This window comes from Salvelinus alpinus, chromosome 1 (genome assembly GCF_045679555.1).
Source record: "Salvelinus alpinus chromosome 1, SLU_Salpinus.1, whole genome shotgun sequence".
NCBI classification, from domain to species: Eukaryota; Metazoa; Chordata; class Actinopteri; order Salmoniformes; family Salmonidae; genus Salvelinus; species Salvelinus alpinus.
The window spans coordinates 3412723-3426443 of record NC_092086.1 but is presented as its reverse complement, the minus strand read 5'-3'; the positions used below and the strand labels follow the sequence as shown (position 1 = coordinate 3426443).

At 55.8% G+C, this 13721-nt stretch overlaps 2 protein-coding genes across 2 annotated transcripts in view; one reads left to right on the top strand and one right to left on the bottom strand.

The window, feature by feature from the left end:
* LOC139569071 (phosphoribosyl pyrophosphate synthase-associated protein 2) overlaps nt 1–13721 on the bottom strand; it is a 393458-nt gene that overhangs the window by 341794 nt on the left and 37943 nt on the right. The gene's annotated exons all lie outside the window — the stretch shown is intronic.
* Nucleotides 2179–13721, top strand: part of LOC139568450 (phosphoribosyl pyrophosphate synthase-associated protein 2-like) — a 31809-nt gene continuing 20266 nt past the window's right edge. Inside the window, exons 1-4 of the mRNA XM_071390274.1 lie at nt 2179–2278; nt 5534–5661; nt 6173–6333; nt 6423–6475. Coding sequence (XP_071246375.1) covers nt 2179–2278; nt 5534–5661; nt 6173–6333; nt 6423–6475 — 442 coding nt within the window. The remainder of the gene's footprint in view (nt 2279–5533; nt 5662–6172; nt 6334–6422; nt 6476–13721) is intronic.

Below are 13721 nucleotides of genomic sequence, written 5' to 3'. Positions count from 1 at the left end.
AGCTTCAAGTTCCTCGGTGTACACATCACTGACAATCTGAAATGGTCCACCCACACAGACAGAGTGATGAAGAAGGCGCAAAACAGGAGGTTGAAGAAATTTGGCTTGGCCCCTAAAACCCTCACAAACTTTTTTTTTTTTTTGTCGAGTCAGGCTGTACCAGAGGGTCTAGGTAGAGGTTTGACTCAGTCAGCTCCCTACAGTTACAGATGAGCTCTGCACTGCCCTGGAGAATCAAGTCAAAACTGACGCTACACACACACACACACACACACACACACACATTATAACCTCCTTAACCTCCTTAACACACACACACACACACACACACACACACACACACACACACACACACACACACACACACACACACACACACACACACACACACACACACACACACACACACACACACACACACACACACACAGCTGATTCAGCCAGGCAGTGGGGTGTTATAACACCTAAGTTGTTATAACACCTGGATGAATACACCACTCTGATGAAGGTGTTAGGTAAATGTGATATTTCAGATTTATTTTTATTTTTAATACATTTCCCATAATTTCTGTTAACCAGTTTTTTTGCTTTGTCATTATGGCGTATTGTGATGTCATTATGGGGGATTGTGATGTCATTATGGGGTATTGTGATGTCATTATGGGGTATTGTGATGTCATTATGGGGGATTGTGATGTCATGATGGGGTATTGTGATGTCATTATGGGGGATTGTGATGTCATTATGGGGTATTGTGATGTCATTATGGGGGATTGTGATGTCATTATGGGGTATTGTGATGTCATTATGGGGTATTGTGATGTCATTATGGGGGATTGTGATGTCATGATGGGGTATTGTGATGTCATTATGGGGGATTGTGATGTCATGATGGGGTATTTTGTCATTATGGGGTATTTTGTGTAGAGTGAGGAGGGGGGGGGGGTGAAACCAATTGAATCCATTTTAGAATAAGGCTGTAACGTGTAACAAGATGTGGGAAAAGTCAAGGGGTTCTGAAAACGTTTTGAATGTTACTGTAGTTAACCGTGTGGCTCCGGGTTTATACTGCTACATAGTGGTATACTGATGTGTGGAGAAGTGGGTATAACCGTGGGCCAGGCTCCGGGTTTATACTGCTACATAGTGGTATACTGATGTGTGGAGAAGTGGGTATACTCAAACGTTTCCAAAGAAAACGGCCCAAACCGCCCGGTGAGGGAAAGGCGCCCTGTGTGAACATTTCTATGTTGTTCTATATATATATATTTATATATCTTTTTTTAAATCAGTTTTCCTATAGTTTTAGTTTTTCACCCTCAAAATCATTTTTTTTTAATAGAAAGATTACAACAAAATTATGTTGTAAGTCGAAAAGAAACACATTTTTGAGGTCTGGGAAAAATAAAAAAAATAGATTCAACCAAAGACTTCAGACTTAAACTTCTTCAATACCCCGGTTTGCCTTAACTTAGTATTTACTGGTAGATGTCATAAGTCGACACGTCTTTCCGATTCCTACCGGTTACCGATGTCGCTCAAGATCTGTCAGCTGCTCCATCACGGACTAAGGAGCTCATTCCGTATGGTTAAGGTAAGGGTTAAGGTTTGGGATAGAGTTAAAACATTAAGTTTAGTCTCTCATTCTGAATGGTTAAGTGAAGGGTTCAATTCACATGCGTGCTGCACACATAGCTAGTTTCAGCAGGAGTATCAGGCAGCAAGACAAGAGGGCGTAGCTCTCGACGGGTTAGTCCGTGATGGAGCAGCTGACAAGACAAGAGTGCGTAGCTCTCGACGGGTTAGTCCGTGATGGAGCAGCTGACATGACAAGAGTGCGTAGCTATCAACGGGTTAGTCCGTGACGGAGCAGCTGACAAGACAAGAGGGCGTATCTCTCAACGGGTTAGTCCGTGATGGAGCAGCTGACAAGACAAGAGCGCGTAGCTCTCAACGGGTTAGTCCGTGATGGAGCAGCTGACAAGACAAGAGAGCAGTAGCTCTCAACGGGTTAGTCCGTGATGGAGCAGCTGACAAGACCAGAGCCCGTAGCTCTCAACGGGTTAGTCCGTGATGGAGCAGCTGACAAGACAAGAGAGCAGTAGCTCTCAACGGGTTAGTCCGTGACGGAGCAGCTGACAAGACAAGAGGCCGTAGCTCTCAACGGGTTAGTCCGTGATGGAGCAGCTGACAAGACAAGAGCTCGTAGCTCTCAACGGGTTAGTCTGTGACGGAGCAGCTGACAAGACTCTCAACGGGTTAGTCCGTGACGGAGCAGGTGACAAGACAAGAGCTCGTAGCTCTCAACGGGTAAACGTAATGTTTTAACTCTATCCCAAACCTTAACCATTCAGAATGAGAGACTAAACGTAATGTTTTAACTCTATCCCAAACCTTAACCCTTCAGAATGAGTGACTAAACGTAATGTTTTAACTCTATCCCAAACCTTAACCCTTCAGAATGAGTGACTAAACTTAATGTTTTAACTCTATCCCAAACCTTAACCCTTCAGAATGAGAGACTAAACTTAATGTTTTAACTCTATCCCAAACCTTAACCCTTAACTTAACCCTTCAGAATGAGTGACTAAACGTAATGTTTTAACTCTATCCCAAACCTTAACCCTTAACTTAACCCTTCAGAATGAGTGACTAAACGTAATGTTTTAACTCTATCCCAAACCTTAACCATTCAGAATAAGTGACTAAACTTAATGTTTTAACTCTATCCCAAACCTTACCCATTCATAATGAGAGACTAAACGTAATGTTTTAACTCTATCCCAAACCTTAACCCTTAACTTAACCCTTCAGAATGAGTGACTAAACTTAATGTTTTAACTCTATCCCAAACCTTAACCATTCAGAATGAGTGACTAAACTTAATGTTTTAACTCTATCCCAAACCTTAACCATTCAGAATAAGTGACTAAACTTAATGTTTTAACTCTATCCCAAACCTTAACCCTTAGCTTAACCATTCAGAATGAGAGACTAAACTTAATGTTTTAACTCTATCCCAAACCTTAACCATTCAGAATAAGTGACTAAACTTAATGTTTTAACTCTATCCCAAACCTTACCCATTCAGAATGAGTGACTAAACTTAATGTTTTAACTCTATCCCAAACCTTAACCCTTAACTTAACCATTCAGAATGAGAGACTAAACTTAATGTTTTAACTCTATCCCAAACCTTAACCATTCAGAATGAATACGGATTGGATGAATGGACATTCCGTTAAAAACTGGACTGTTTTTGTGTTTTCGGGAACACATCTGACCTGCTGACCGGTAACCGATGTGAAATGGCTAGCTAGTTAGCGGTGGTGCGCGCTAATAGCGTTTCAATCGGTGACGTCACTCGCTCTGAGACCTTGAAGTAGTTGTTCCCCTTGCTCTGCAAGGTTCCGCAGCTTTTGTGGCGCGATGGGTAACGATGTTTCGTGGGTGACTGTTGTTGATGTGTGCAGAGGGTCCCTGGTTCGAGCCCAGGTAGGAGCGAGGAGAGGGACGGAAGCTATACTGTTACATTAGATTAGTGGGTAGGAAGGTCCAGTCTCTCCAGACTGACATCTGACCTGCTGTTAGGTTAGTAGGTAGGAAGGCCCAGTCTGCTGCTAGATTACACTCTCAGTGTCTGTATACAACACATAGGTGACACACACACACACAACACACACACACATCCCACCCGTACACACACATACACACACACCCCACTCGTACACACAGCACAGCTTGTGTCATGATGAGTAAGACAACATTAGCAGGATGGCGACACAACAAACAGAGACTGTCCTAGTTGGACAAGAGGTCGCTGAATTCACTCCAATGCAATCCCCCATGATTAATAGCACATTATAAACTGGGGGTGGTTTGAGCCCTGAATGCTGATTGGCTGACAGCCGTGGTATATCAGACCGTATACCACAGGTATGACAAAACATGCATTTTCACTGCTCTAATTACGTTGGTAACCAGTTTATAATAGCAATAAGGCACCTCGCAGGGTTTGTGGTATATGGGCCAATATACCACGGGTAAGGGCTGTGTCCAGGCACTCCGAGTTGCGTCGTGCCTAAGAACAGCCCTTAGCCGTGGTATATTGGCCGTATACCACACCTTCTCGTGCCTTATTGCTTCATTATATATAATATAGCATCCTAATGCAGAGATGATGTTGTGTAGGGTAGGCTAGACACTGTTCAGCCCTGTCCCTCTGTCTGTCTCCTGTTCTATTGTATAAACTGCCTTCATTTTGCTGGACCCCAGGAAGAGTAGCCGCTGCCTTGGCAGGAACTAATGGGGATCCATAATAAACCCCAGGAAGAGTAGCCGCTGCCTTGGCAGGAACTAATGGGGATCCATAATAAACCCCAGGAAGAGTAGCCGCTGCCTTGGCAGGAACTAATGGGGATCCATAATAAACCCCAGGAAGAGTAACCGCTGCCTTGGCAGGGACTAATGGGGATCCATAATAAACCCCAGGAAGAGTAGCTGCTGCCTTGGCAGGAACTAATGGGGATCCATAATAAACCCCAGGAAGAGTAGCTGCTGCCTTGGCAGGAACTAATGGGGATCCATAATAAACCCCAGGAAGAGTAGCCGCTGCCTTGGCAGGAACTAATGGGGATCCATAATAAACCCCAGGAAGAGTAGCCGCTGCCTTGGCAGGAACTAATGGGGATCCATAATAAACCCCAGGAAGAGTAGCTCCTGCCTTGGCAGGAACTAATGGGGATCCATAATAAACCCCAGGAAGAGTAGCCGCTGCCTTGGCAGGAACTAATGGGGATCCATAATAAACCCCAGGAAGAGTAGCTGCTGCCTTGGCAGGAACTAATGGGGATCCATAATAAACCCCAGGAAGAGTAGCTGCTGCCTTGGCAGGATGGGTCTGACTCGATGGGTCTGTCTGGTAAAAACAGAGACAGCAGTGACTTCTAGTGGCCGACCGAGGAACATGCTCTCTGTCATGATCCTGCCGCGCTGAGGGATAAGGCTGTTTGTAACCTGTAGACTTAAAAAAAAAAAAAATGAAAAGGTTTTTAAAAAGTTATCGTAGCGACACGTTGACTACGTTAAATGTGTAAAGATATATTTAATTATTGTAGGCCTACATCAAGGTACAGCGGTAGCCTACATAATTGAAAAACTCAAACCGTTAATATGGTATGTTTTTCTGTGAGCCGAATACAAATGGGGTATGTCAGACATTTCATAATCACTTATGAAACTGTGTGCGGGAGTCATTTTTTTCTTCTACAATGTGTATTTTTGCGCATTTAACCCCCAGCACCACAAATCTGATAAACTTGGTAGCTAACCTTCTCAAGACTGTGTGTAACTTGAACACACCCGACCAAACACCTGGCAAAATAGTTTTTGGTGGGAATGTAATAACTATTCAGAATCAGAATCTAGAAACATATCTTCAATCAAATTCAAATTCAATTTAGACGTGATGACGTCTTCCCTCTACGATCAACACGAGAGTTGGGTGAAAAAATTTTCCGGTCGGGATTCCTAGTCTGTGATTGGCCGAGACGCCTGTCCATCATACTCAGTAGGCCGGACTTGGAGGAACAGGTTGAGACATCTACAAGCTGTGAAATCATCCGACATCATACAACGCGGTTACACTACAAACACAAACTGGTGAGTACAGCAGGTCCGTCTGTGAGGTTTCAATGTTGTGTTGTTTTTGTGTGGTTTAAACGTTGTATTTTGTTGTGTTTACCGAGACCGAGGGCAAAACAAAATCTGTGCGTCCGTCCGCTCATCAGCAGATGGCGCGCTGAGCGCATCCGGGAGTCAGGAGAGGAAAGGAATACTGTTTATAATGTATCTCTGTTTACAGGCTTCACTAAGTTATTTTATATTCTGTTTTCTTATCTTATGGTATGATGTGTTATCATAACATCATAACATATTATAACACATCATAACATAACATAATACAGTAGCTAACATAATGATGTATTGTGTTATGATGTATTATGTTATGATGTATTATGTTATGATGTATTGTGTTATGATGTATTATGTTATGATGTGTTATGTTATGATGTGATGTGTTATGATGTGTTATGTTGGTAGTAACACTGTCCCAGACAAGTGGATTGATTGATTAACTGTATGTGTGTTTGGGTATCTGGTTCCTCCGTAGGAAGGGCTGAGTGCAGCGTGGGTGCCCAAGGATAGGCCGCCTGAGGCTGGGGAGCAGAGTGGCCGGTCCCCCCCGGTTATGAACCACACCGAGGGAGGCCTGGTCATCTTCAGCGCCAACTCACACCCTTCGTCCAGGGAGATTAGCAAGAGGATAGGAGAGTCAGTACACACACACACACACACTCTGGCTTTTCATTGGTCAGCTCTCCCTGTGCTCTCTTTTCATTGGCTATGTCTCCCGTGTGCAGGCGTCTGGGGGTGGAGCTTGGGAAGGTGCAGGTGTACCAGGAAGACAACAGAGGTGAGACTCTCTAACACCTGATGATCCCTGACCTCTGACCTTCTGACCTCTCTGTCACACGTCATCCCCCTCACCCTCTCCTCCACCCCCCTCACCCTCTCCTCCATCCCCCTCACCCTCTCCTCCATCCGCCTTACCCTCTCCTCCATCCTCCTCACCCTCTCCTCCATCGCCCTCACCCTCTCCTCCATCCCCCTCTCCCTCTCCTCCATCCTCCTCACCCTCTCCTCCATCCCCCTCACCCTCTCCTCCATCCCACTCACCCTCTCCTCCATCCCCCTCACCCTCTCCTCCACCCTCCTCACCCTCTCCTCCATCCCCCCCATCCTCTCCTCCATCCCCCTCACCCTCTCCTCCATCCCCCTCATCCTCTCCTCCATCCCCCTCACCCTCTCCTCCATCCCCCTCATCCTCTCCTCCATCCCCCTCATCCTCTCCTCCATCCCCCTCACCCTCTCCTCCATCCCCCTCACCCTCTCCTCCATCCCCCTCACCCTCTCCTCATCCTCCTCACCCTCTCCTCCATCCCCCTCACCCTCTCCTCCATCCCCCTCACCCTCTCCTCCATCCCCCTCATCCTCTCCTCCATCCCCCTCACCCTCTCCTCCATCCCCCTCACCCTCTCCTCCACCCTCCTCACCCTCTCCTCCATCCCCCTCATCCTCTCCTCCATCCCCCTCATCCTCTCCTCCATCCCCCTCACCCTCTCCTCCACCCTCCTCACGCTCTCCTCCATCCCCCTCACCCTCTCCTCCACCCTCCTCACCCTCTCCTCCATCCCCCTCACCCTCTCCTCCATCCCCCTCATCCTCTCCTCCATCCCCCTCACCCTCTCCTCCATCCCCCTCACCCTCTCCTCCACCCCCCTCACCCTCTCCTCCATCCCCCTCACCCTCTCCTCCATCCCCCTCATCCTCTCCTCCATCCCCCTCACCCTCTCCTCCATCCCCCTCATCCTCTCCTCCACCCTCCTCACCCTCTCCTCCATCCCCCTCACCCTCTCCTCCATCCCCCTCATCCTCTCCTCCATCCCCCTCATCCTCTCCTCCATCCCCCTCACCCTCTCCTCCATCCCCCTCATCCTCTCCTCCATCCCCCTCTCCCTCTCCTCCATCCCCCTCACCCTCTCCTCCATCCCCCTCACCCTCTCCTCCATCCCCCTCACCCTCTCCTCCATCCCCCTCCCCCTCTCATCCATCCCCCTCACCCTCTCCTCCACCCTCATCACCCTCTCCTCCATCCCCCTCACCCTCTCCTCCACCCTCCTCACCCTCTCCTCCATCCCCCTCACCCTCTCCTCCATCCCCCTCACCCTCTCCTCCATCCTCCTCACCCTCTCCTCCATCCCCTCACCCTCTCCTCCACCCTCCTCACCCTCTCCTCCATCCACCTCACCCTCTCCTCCATCCCCCTCACCCTCTCCTCCATCCCCCTCACCCTCTCCTCCATCCCCCTCACCCTCTCCTCCACCCTCCTCACCCTCTCCTCCACCCTCCTCACCCTCTCCTCCATCCCCCTCACCCTCTCCTCCATCCCCCTCACCCTCTCCTCCATCCCCCTCACCCTCTCCTCCATCTCCCTCACCCTCTCCTCCATCCCCCTCTCCCTCTCCTCCACCCCCCTCACCCTCTCCTCCATACCCTCTCCTCCACCCTCCTCACCCTCTCCTCCACCCCCCTCACCCTCTCCTCCATCCTCCTCACCCTCTCCTCCACCCTCCTCACCCTCTCCTCCACCCTCCTCACCCTCTCCTCCATCCCCCTCACCCTCTCCTCCATCCCCCTCATCCTCTCCTCCATCCCCCTGACCCTCTCCTCCACCCTCCTCACCCTCTCCTCCATCCCCCTCATCCTCTCCTCCATCCCCCTCACCCTCTCCTCCATCCCCCTCACCCTCTCCTCCACCCTCCTCACCCTCTCCTCCACCCTCCTCACCCTCTCCTCCATCCCCCTCACCCTCTCCTCCATCCCCCTCACCCTCTCCTCCATCCCCCTCACCCTCTCCTCCATTTCCCTCACCCTCTCCTCCATCCCCCTCACCCTCTCCTCCACCCCCCTCACCCTCTCCTCCACCCTCCTCACCCTCTCCTCCATCCCCCTCACCCTCTCCTCCATCCCCCTCATCCTCTCCTCCATCCCCCTGACCCTCTCCTCCACCCTCCTCACCCTCTCCTCCATCCCCCTCATCCTCTCCTCCATCCCCCTCACCCTCTCCTCCATCCCCCTCACCCTCTCCTCCACCCTCCTCACCCTCTCCTCCACCCTCCTCACCCTCTCCTCCATCCCCCTCACCCTCTCCTCCATCCCCCTCACCCTCTCCTCCATCCCCCTCACCCTCTCCTCCATTTCCCTCACCCTCTCCTCCATCCCCCTCACCCTCTCCTCCACCCCCCTCACCCTCTCCTCCACCCTCCTCACCCTCTCCTCCATCCCCCTCACCCTCTCCTCCATCCCCCTCACCCTCTCCTCCACCCTCCTCACCCTCTCCTCCACCCTCCTCACCCTCTCCTCCATCCCCCTCACCCTCTCCTCCATCCCCCTCACCCTCTCCTCCATCCCCCTCACCCTCTCCTCCATTTCCCTCACCCTCTCCTCCATCCCCCTCACCCTCTCCTCCACCCCCCTCACCCTCTCCTCCACCCTCCTCACCCTCTCCTCCATCCCCCTCACCCTCTCCTCCATCCCCCTCATCCTCTCCTCCATCCCCCTGACCCTCTCCTCCACCCTCCTCACCCTCTCCTCCATCCCCCTCATCCTCTCCTCCATCCCCCTCACCCTCTCCTCCATCCCCCTCACCCTCTCCTCCACCCTCCTCACCCTCTCCTCCACCCTCCTCACCCTCTCCTCCATCCCCCTCACCCTCTCCTCCATCCCCCTCACCCTCTCCTCCATCCCCCTCACCCTCTCCTCCATTTCCCTCACCCTCTCCTCCATCCCCCTCTCCCTCTCCTCCACCCCCCTCACCCTCTCCTCCATACCCTCTCCTCCACCCTCCTCACCCTCTCCTCCACCCCCCTCACCCTCTCCTCCATCCTCCTCACCCTCTCCTCCACCCCCCTCACCCTCTCCTCCATCCTCCTCACCCTCTCCTCCACCCTCCTCACCCTCTCCTCCACCCTCCTCACCCTCTCCTCCACCCCCCTCACCCTCTCCTCCACCCTCCTCACCCTCTCCTCCATCCCCCTCATCCTCTCCTCCATCCCCCTCACCCTCTCCTCCATCCCCCTCACCCTCTCCTCCACCCTCCTCACCCTCTCCTCCACCCTCCTCACCCTCTCCTCCATCCCCCTCACCCTCTCCTCCATCCCCCTCACCCTCTCCTCCATCCCCCTCACCCTCTCCTCCATTTCCCTCACCCTCTCCTCCATCCCCCTCTCCCTCTCCTCCACCCCCCTCACCCTCTCCTCCATACCCTCTCCTCCACCCTCCTCACCCTCTCCTCCACCCCCCTCACCCTCTCCTCCATCCCCCTCTCCCTCTCCTCCACCCCCCTCACCCTCTCCTCCATACCCTCTCCTCCACCCTCCTCACCCTCTCCTCCACCCCCCTCACCCTCTCCTCCATCCCCCTCACCCTCTCCTCCACCCCCCTCACCCTCTCCTCCATACCCTCTCCTCCACCCTCCTCACCCTCTCCTCCACCCCCCTCACCCTCTCCTCCACCCCCCTCACCCTCTCCTCCATCCCCCTCTCCCCTCTCCTCCACCCCCCTCACCCTCTCCTCCATACCCTCTCCTCCACCCTCCTCACCCTCTCCTCCACCCCCCTCACCCTCTCCTCCATCCCCCTCACCCTCTCCTCCACCCCCCTCACCCTCTCCTCCATCCCCCTCTCCCTCTCCTCCACCCCCCTCACCCTCTCCTCCATACCCTCTCCTCCACCCTCCTCACCCTCTCCTCCACCCCCCTCACCCTCTCCTCCATCCTCCTCACCCTCTCCTCCACCCCCCTCACCCTCTCCTCCATCCTCCTCACCCTCTCCTCCACCCTCCTCACCCTCTCCTCCACCCTCCTCACCCTCTCCTCCACCCCCCTCACCCTCTCCTCCACCCTCCTCACCCTCTCCTCCATCCCCCTCATCCTCTCCTCCATCCCCCTCACCCTCTCCTCCATCCCCCTCACCCTCTCCTCCACCCTCCTCACCCTCTCCTCCACCCTCCTCACCCTCTCCTCCATCCCCCTCACCCTCTCCTCCATCCCCCTCACCCTCTCCTCCATCCCCCTCACCCTCTCCTCCACCCCCCTCACCCTCTCCTCCATCCCCCTCTCCCTCTCCTCCACCCCCCTCACCCTCTCCTCCATACCCTCTCCTCCACCCTCCTCACCCTCTCCTCCACCCCCCTCACCCTCTCCTCCACCCCCCTCACCCTCTCCTCCACCCCCCTCACCCTCTCCTCCACCCCCCTCACCCTCTCCTCCACCCCCCTCACCCTCTCCTCCACCCCCCTCACCCTCTCCTCCACCCCCCTCACCCTCTCCTCCACCCCCCTCATCCTCTCCTCCATCCCCCTGACCCTCTCCTCCACCCTCCTCACCCTCTCCTCCATCCCCCTCATCCTCTCCTCCATCCCCCTCACCCTCTCCTCCATCCCCCTCACCCTCTCCTCCACCCTCCTCACCCTCTCCTCCACCCTCCTCACCCTCTCCTCCATCCCCCTCACCCTCTCCTCCATCCCCCTCACCCTCTCCTCCATCCCCCTCACCCTCTCCTCCATTTCCCTCACCCTCTCCTCCATCCCCCTCTCCCCTCTCCTCCACCCCCCTCACCCTCTCCTCCATACCCTCTCCTCCACCCTCCTCACCCTCTCCTCCACCCCCCTCACCCTCTCCTCCATCCTCCTCACCCTCTCCTCCACCCCCCTCACCCTCTCCTCCATCCTCCTCACCCTCTCCTCCACCCTCCTCACCCTCTCCTCCACCCTCCTCACCCTCTCCTCCACCCCCCTCACCCTCTCCTCCACCCTCCTCACCCTCTCCTCCATCCCCCTCATCCTCTCCTCCATCCCCCTCACCCTCTCCTCCACCCCCCTCACCCTCTCCTCCACCCCCCTCACCCTCTCCTCCACCCCCCTCACCCTCTCCTCCACCCCCCTCACCCTCTCCTCCACCCCCCTCACCCTCTCCTCCACCCCCCTCACCCTCTCCTCCATCCCCCTCACCCTCTCCTCCATTTCCCTCACCCTCTCCTCCACCCCCCTCACCCTCTCCTCCACCCCCCTCACCCTCTCCTCCATCCCCCTCACCCTCTCCTCCATTTCCCTCACCCTCTCCTCCACCCCCCTCACCCTCTCCTCCATCCCCCTCACCCTCTCCTCCATTTCCCTCACCCTCTCCTCCACCCCCCTCACCCTCTCCTCCACCCCCCTCACCCTCTCCTCCACCCCCCTCACCCTCTCCTCCACCCCCCTCACCCTCTCCTCCATTTCCCTCACCCTCTCCTCCACCCCCCTCACCCTCTCCTCCACCCCCCTCACCCTCTCCTCCACCCCCCTCACCCTCTCCTCCACCCCCCTCACCCTCTCCTCCACCCCCCTCACCCTCTCCTCCACCCCCCTCACCCTCTCCTCCACCCCCCTCACCCTCTCCTCCACCCCCCTCACCCTCTCCTCCACCCCCCTCACCCTCTCCTCCATCCCCCTCACCCTCTCCTCCATTTCCCTCACCCTCTCCTCCACCCCCCTCACCCTCTCCTCCACCCCCCTCACCCTCTCCTCCATCCCCCTCACCCTCTCCTCCATTTCCCTCACCCTCTCCTCCACCCCCCTCACCCTCTCCTCCATCCCCCTCACCCTCTCCTCCATTTCCCTCACCCTCTCCTCCACCCCCCTCACCCTCTCCTCCACCCCCCTCACCCTCTCCTCCATCCCCCTCACCCTCTCCTCCATTTCCCTCACCCTCTCCTCCACCCCCCTCACCCTCTCCTCCATCCCCCTCACCCTCTCCTCCATTTCCCTCACCCTCTCCTCCACCCCCCTCACCCTCTCCTCCACCCCCCTCACCCTCTCCTCCACCCCCCTCACCCTCTCCTCCACCCCCCTCACCCTCTCCTCCACCCCCCTCACCCTCTCCTCCACCCCCCTCACCCTCTCCTCCACCCCCCTCACCCTCTCCTCCATCCCCCTCACCCTCTCCTCCATTTCCCTCACCCTCTCCTCCACCCCCCTCACCCTCTCCTCCACCCCCCTCACCCTCTCCTCCATCCCCCTCACCCTCTCCTCCATTTCCCTCACCCTCTCCTCCATTTCCCTCACCCTCTCCTCCACCCCCCTCACCCTCTCCTCCATCCCCCTCACCCTCTCCTCCATTTCCCTCACCCTCTCCTCCACCCCCCTCACCCTCTCCTCCACCCCCCTCACCCTCTCCTCCACCCCCCTCACCCTCTCCTCCACCCCCCTCACCCTCTCCTCCACCCCCCTCACCCTCTCCTCCACCCCCCTCACCCTCTCCTCCACCCCCCTCACCCTCTCCTCCACCCCCCTCACCCTCTCCTCCATCCCCCTCACCCTCTCCTCCATTTCCCTCACCCTCTCCTCCACCCCCCTCACCCTCTCCTCCACCCCCCTCACCCTCTCCTCCACCCCCCTCACCCTCTCCTCCATTTCCCTCACCCTCTCCTCCACCCCCCTCACCCTCTCCTCCATCCCCCTCACCCTCTCCTCCATTTCCCTCACCCTCTCCTCCACCCCCCTCACCCTCTCCTCCACCCCCCTCACCCTCTCCTCCATCCCCCTCACCCTCTCCTCCATTTCCCTCACCCTCTCCTCCACCCCCCTCACCCTCTCCTCCATCCCCCTCACCCTCTCCTCCATTTCCCTCACCCTCTCCTCCATCCCCCTCACCCTCTCCTCCATTTCCCTCACCCTCTCCTCCACCCCCCTCACCCTCTCCTCCACCCCCCTCACCCTCTCCTCCACCCCCCTCACCCTCTCCTCCACCCCCCTCACCCTCTCCTCCACCCCCCTCACCCTCTCCTCCACCCCCCTCACCCTCTCCTCCACCCCCCTCACCCTCTCCTCCACCCCCCTCACCCTCTCCTCCATTTCCCTCACCCTCTCCTCCACCCCCCTCACCCTCTCCTCCACCCCCCTCACCCTCTCCTCCATCCCCCTCACCCTCTCCTCCATTTCCCTCACCCTCTCCTCCACCCCCCTCACCCTCTCCTCCATCCCCCTCACCCTCTCCTCCATTTCCCTCACCCTCTCCTCCACCCCCCTCACCCTCTCCTCCACCCCCCTCACCCTCTCCTCCA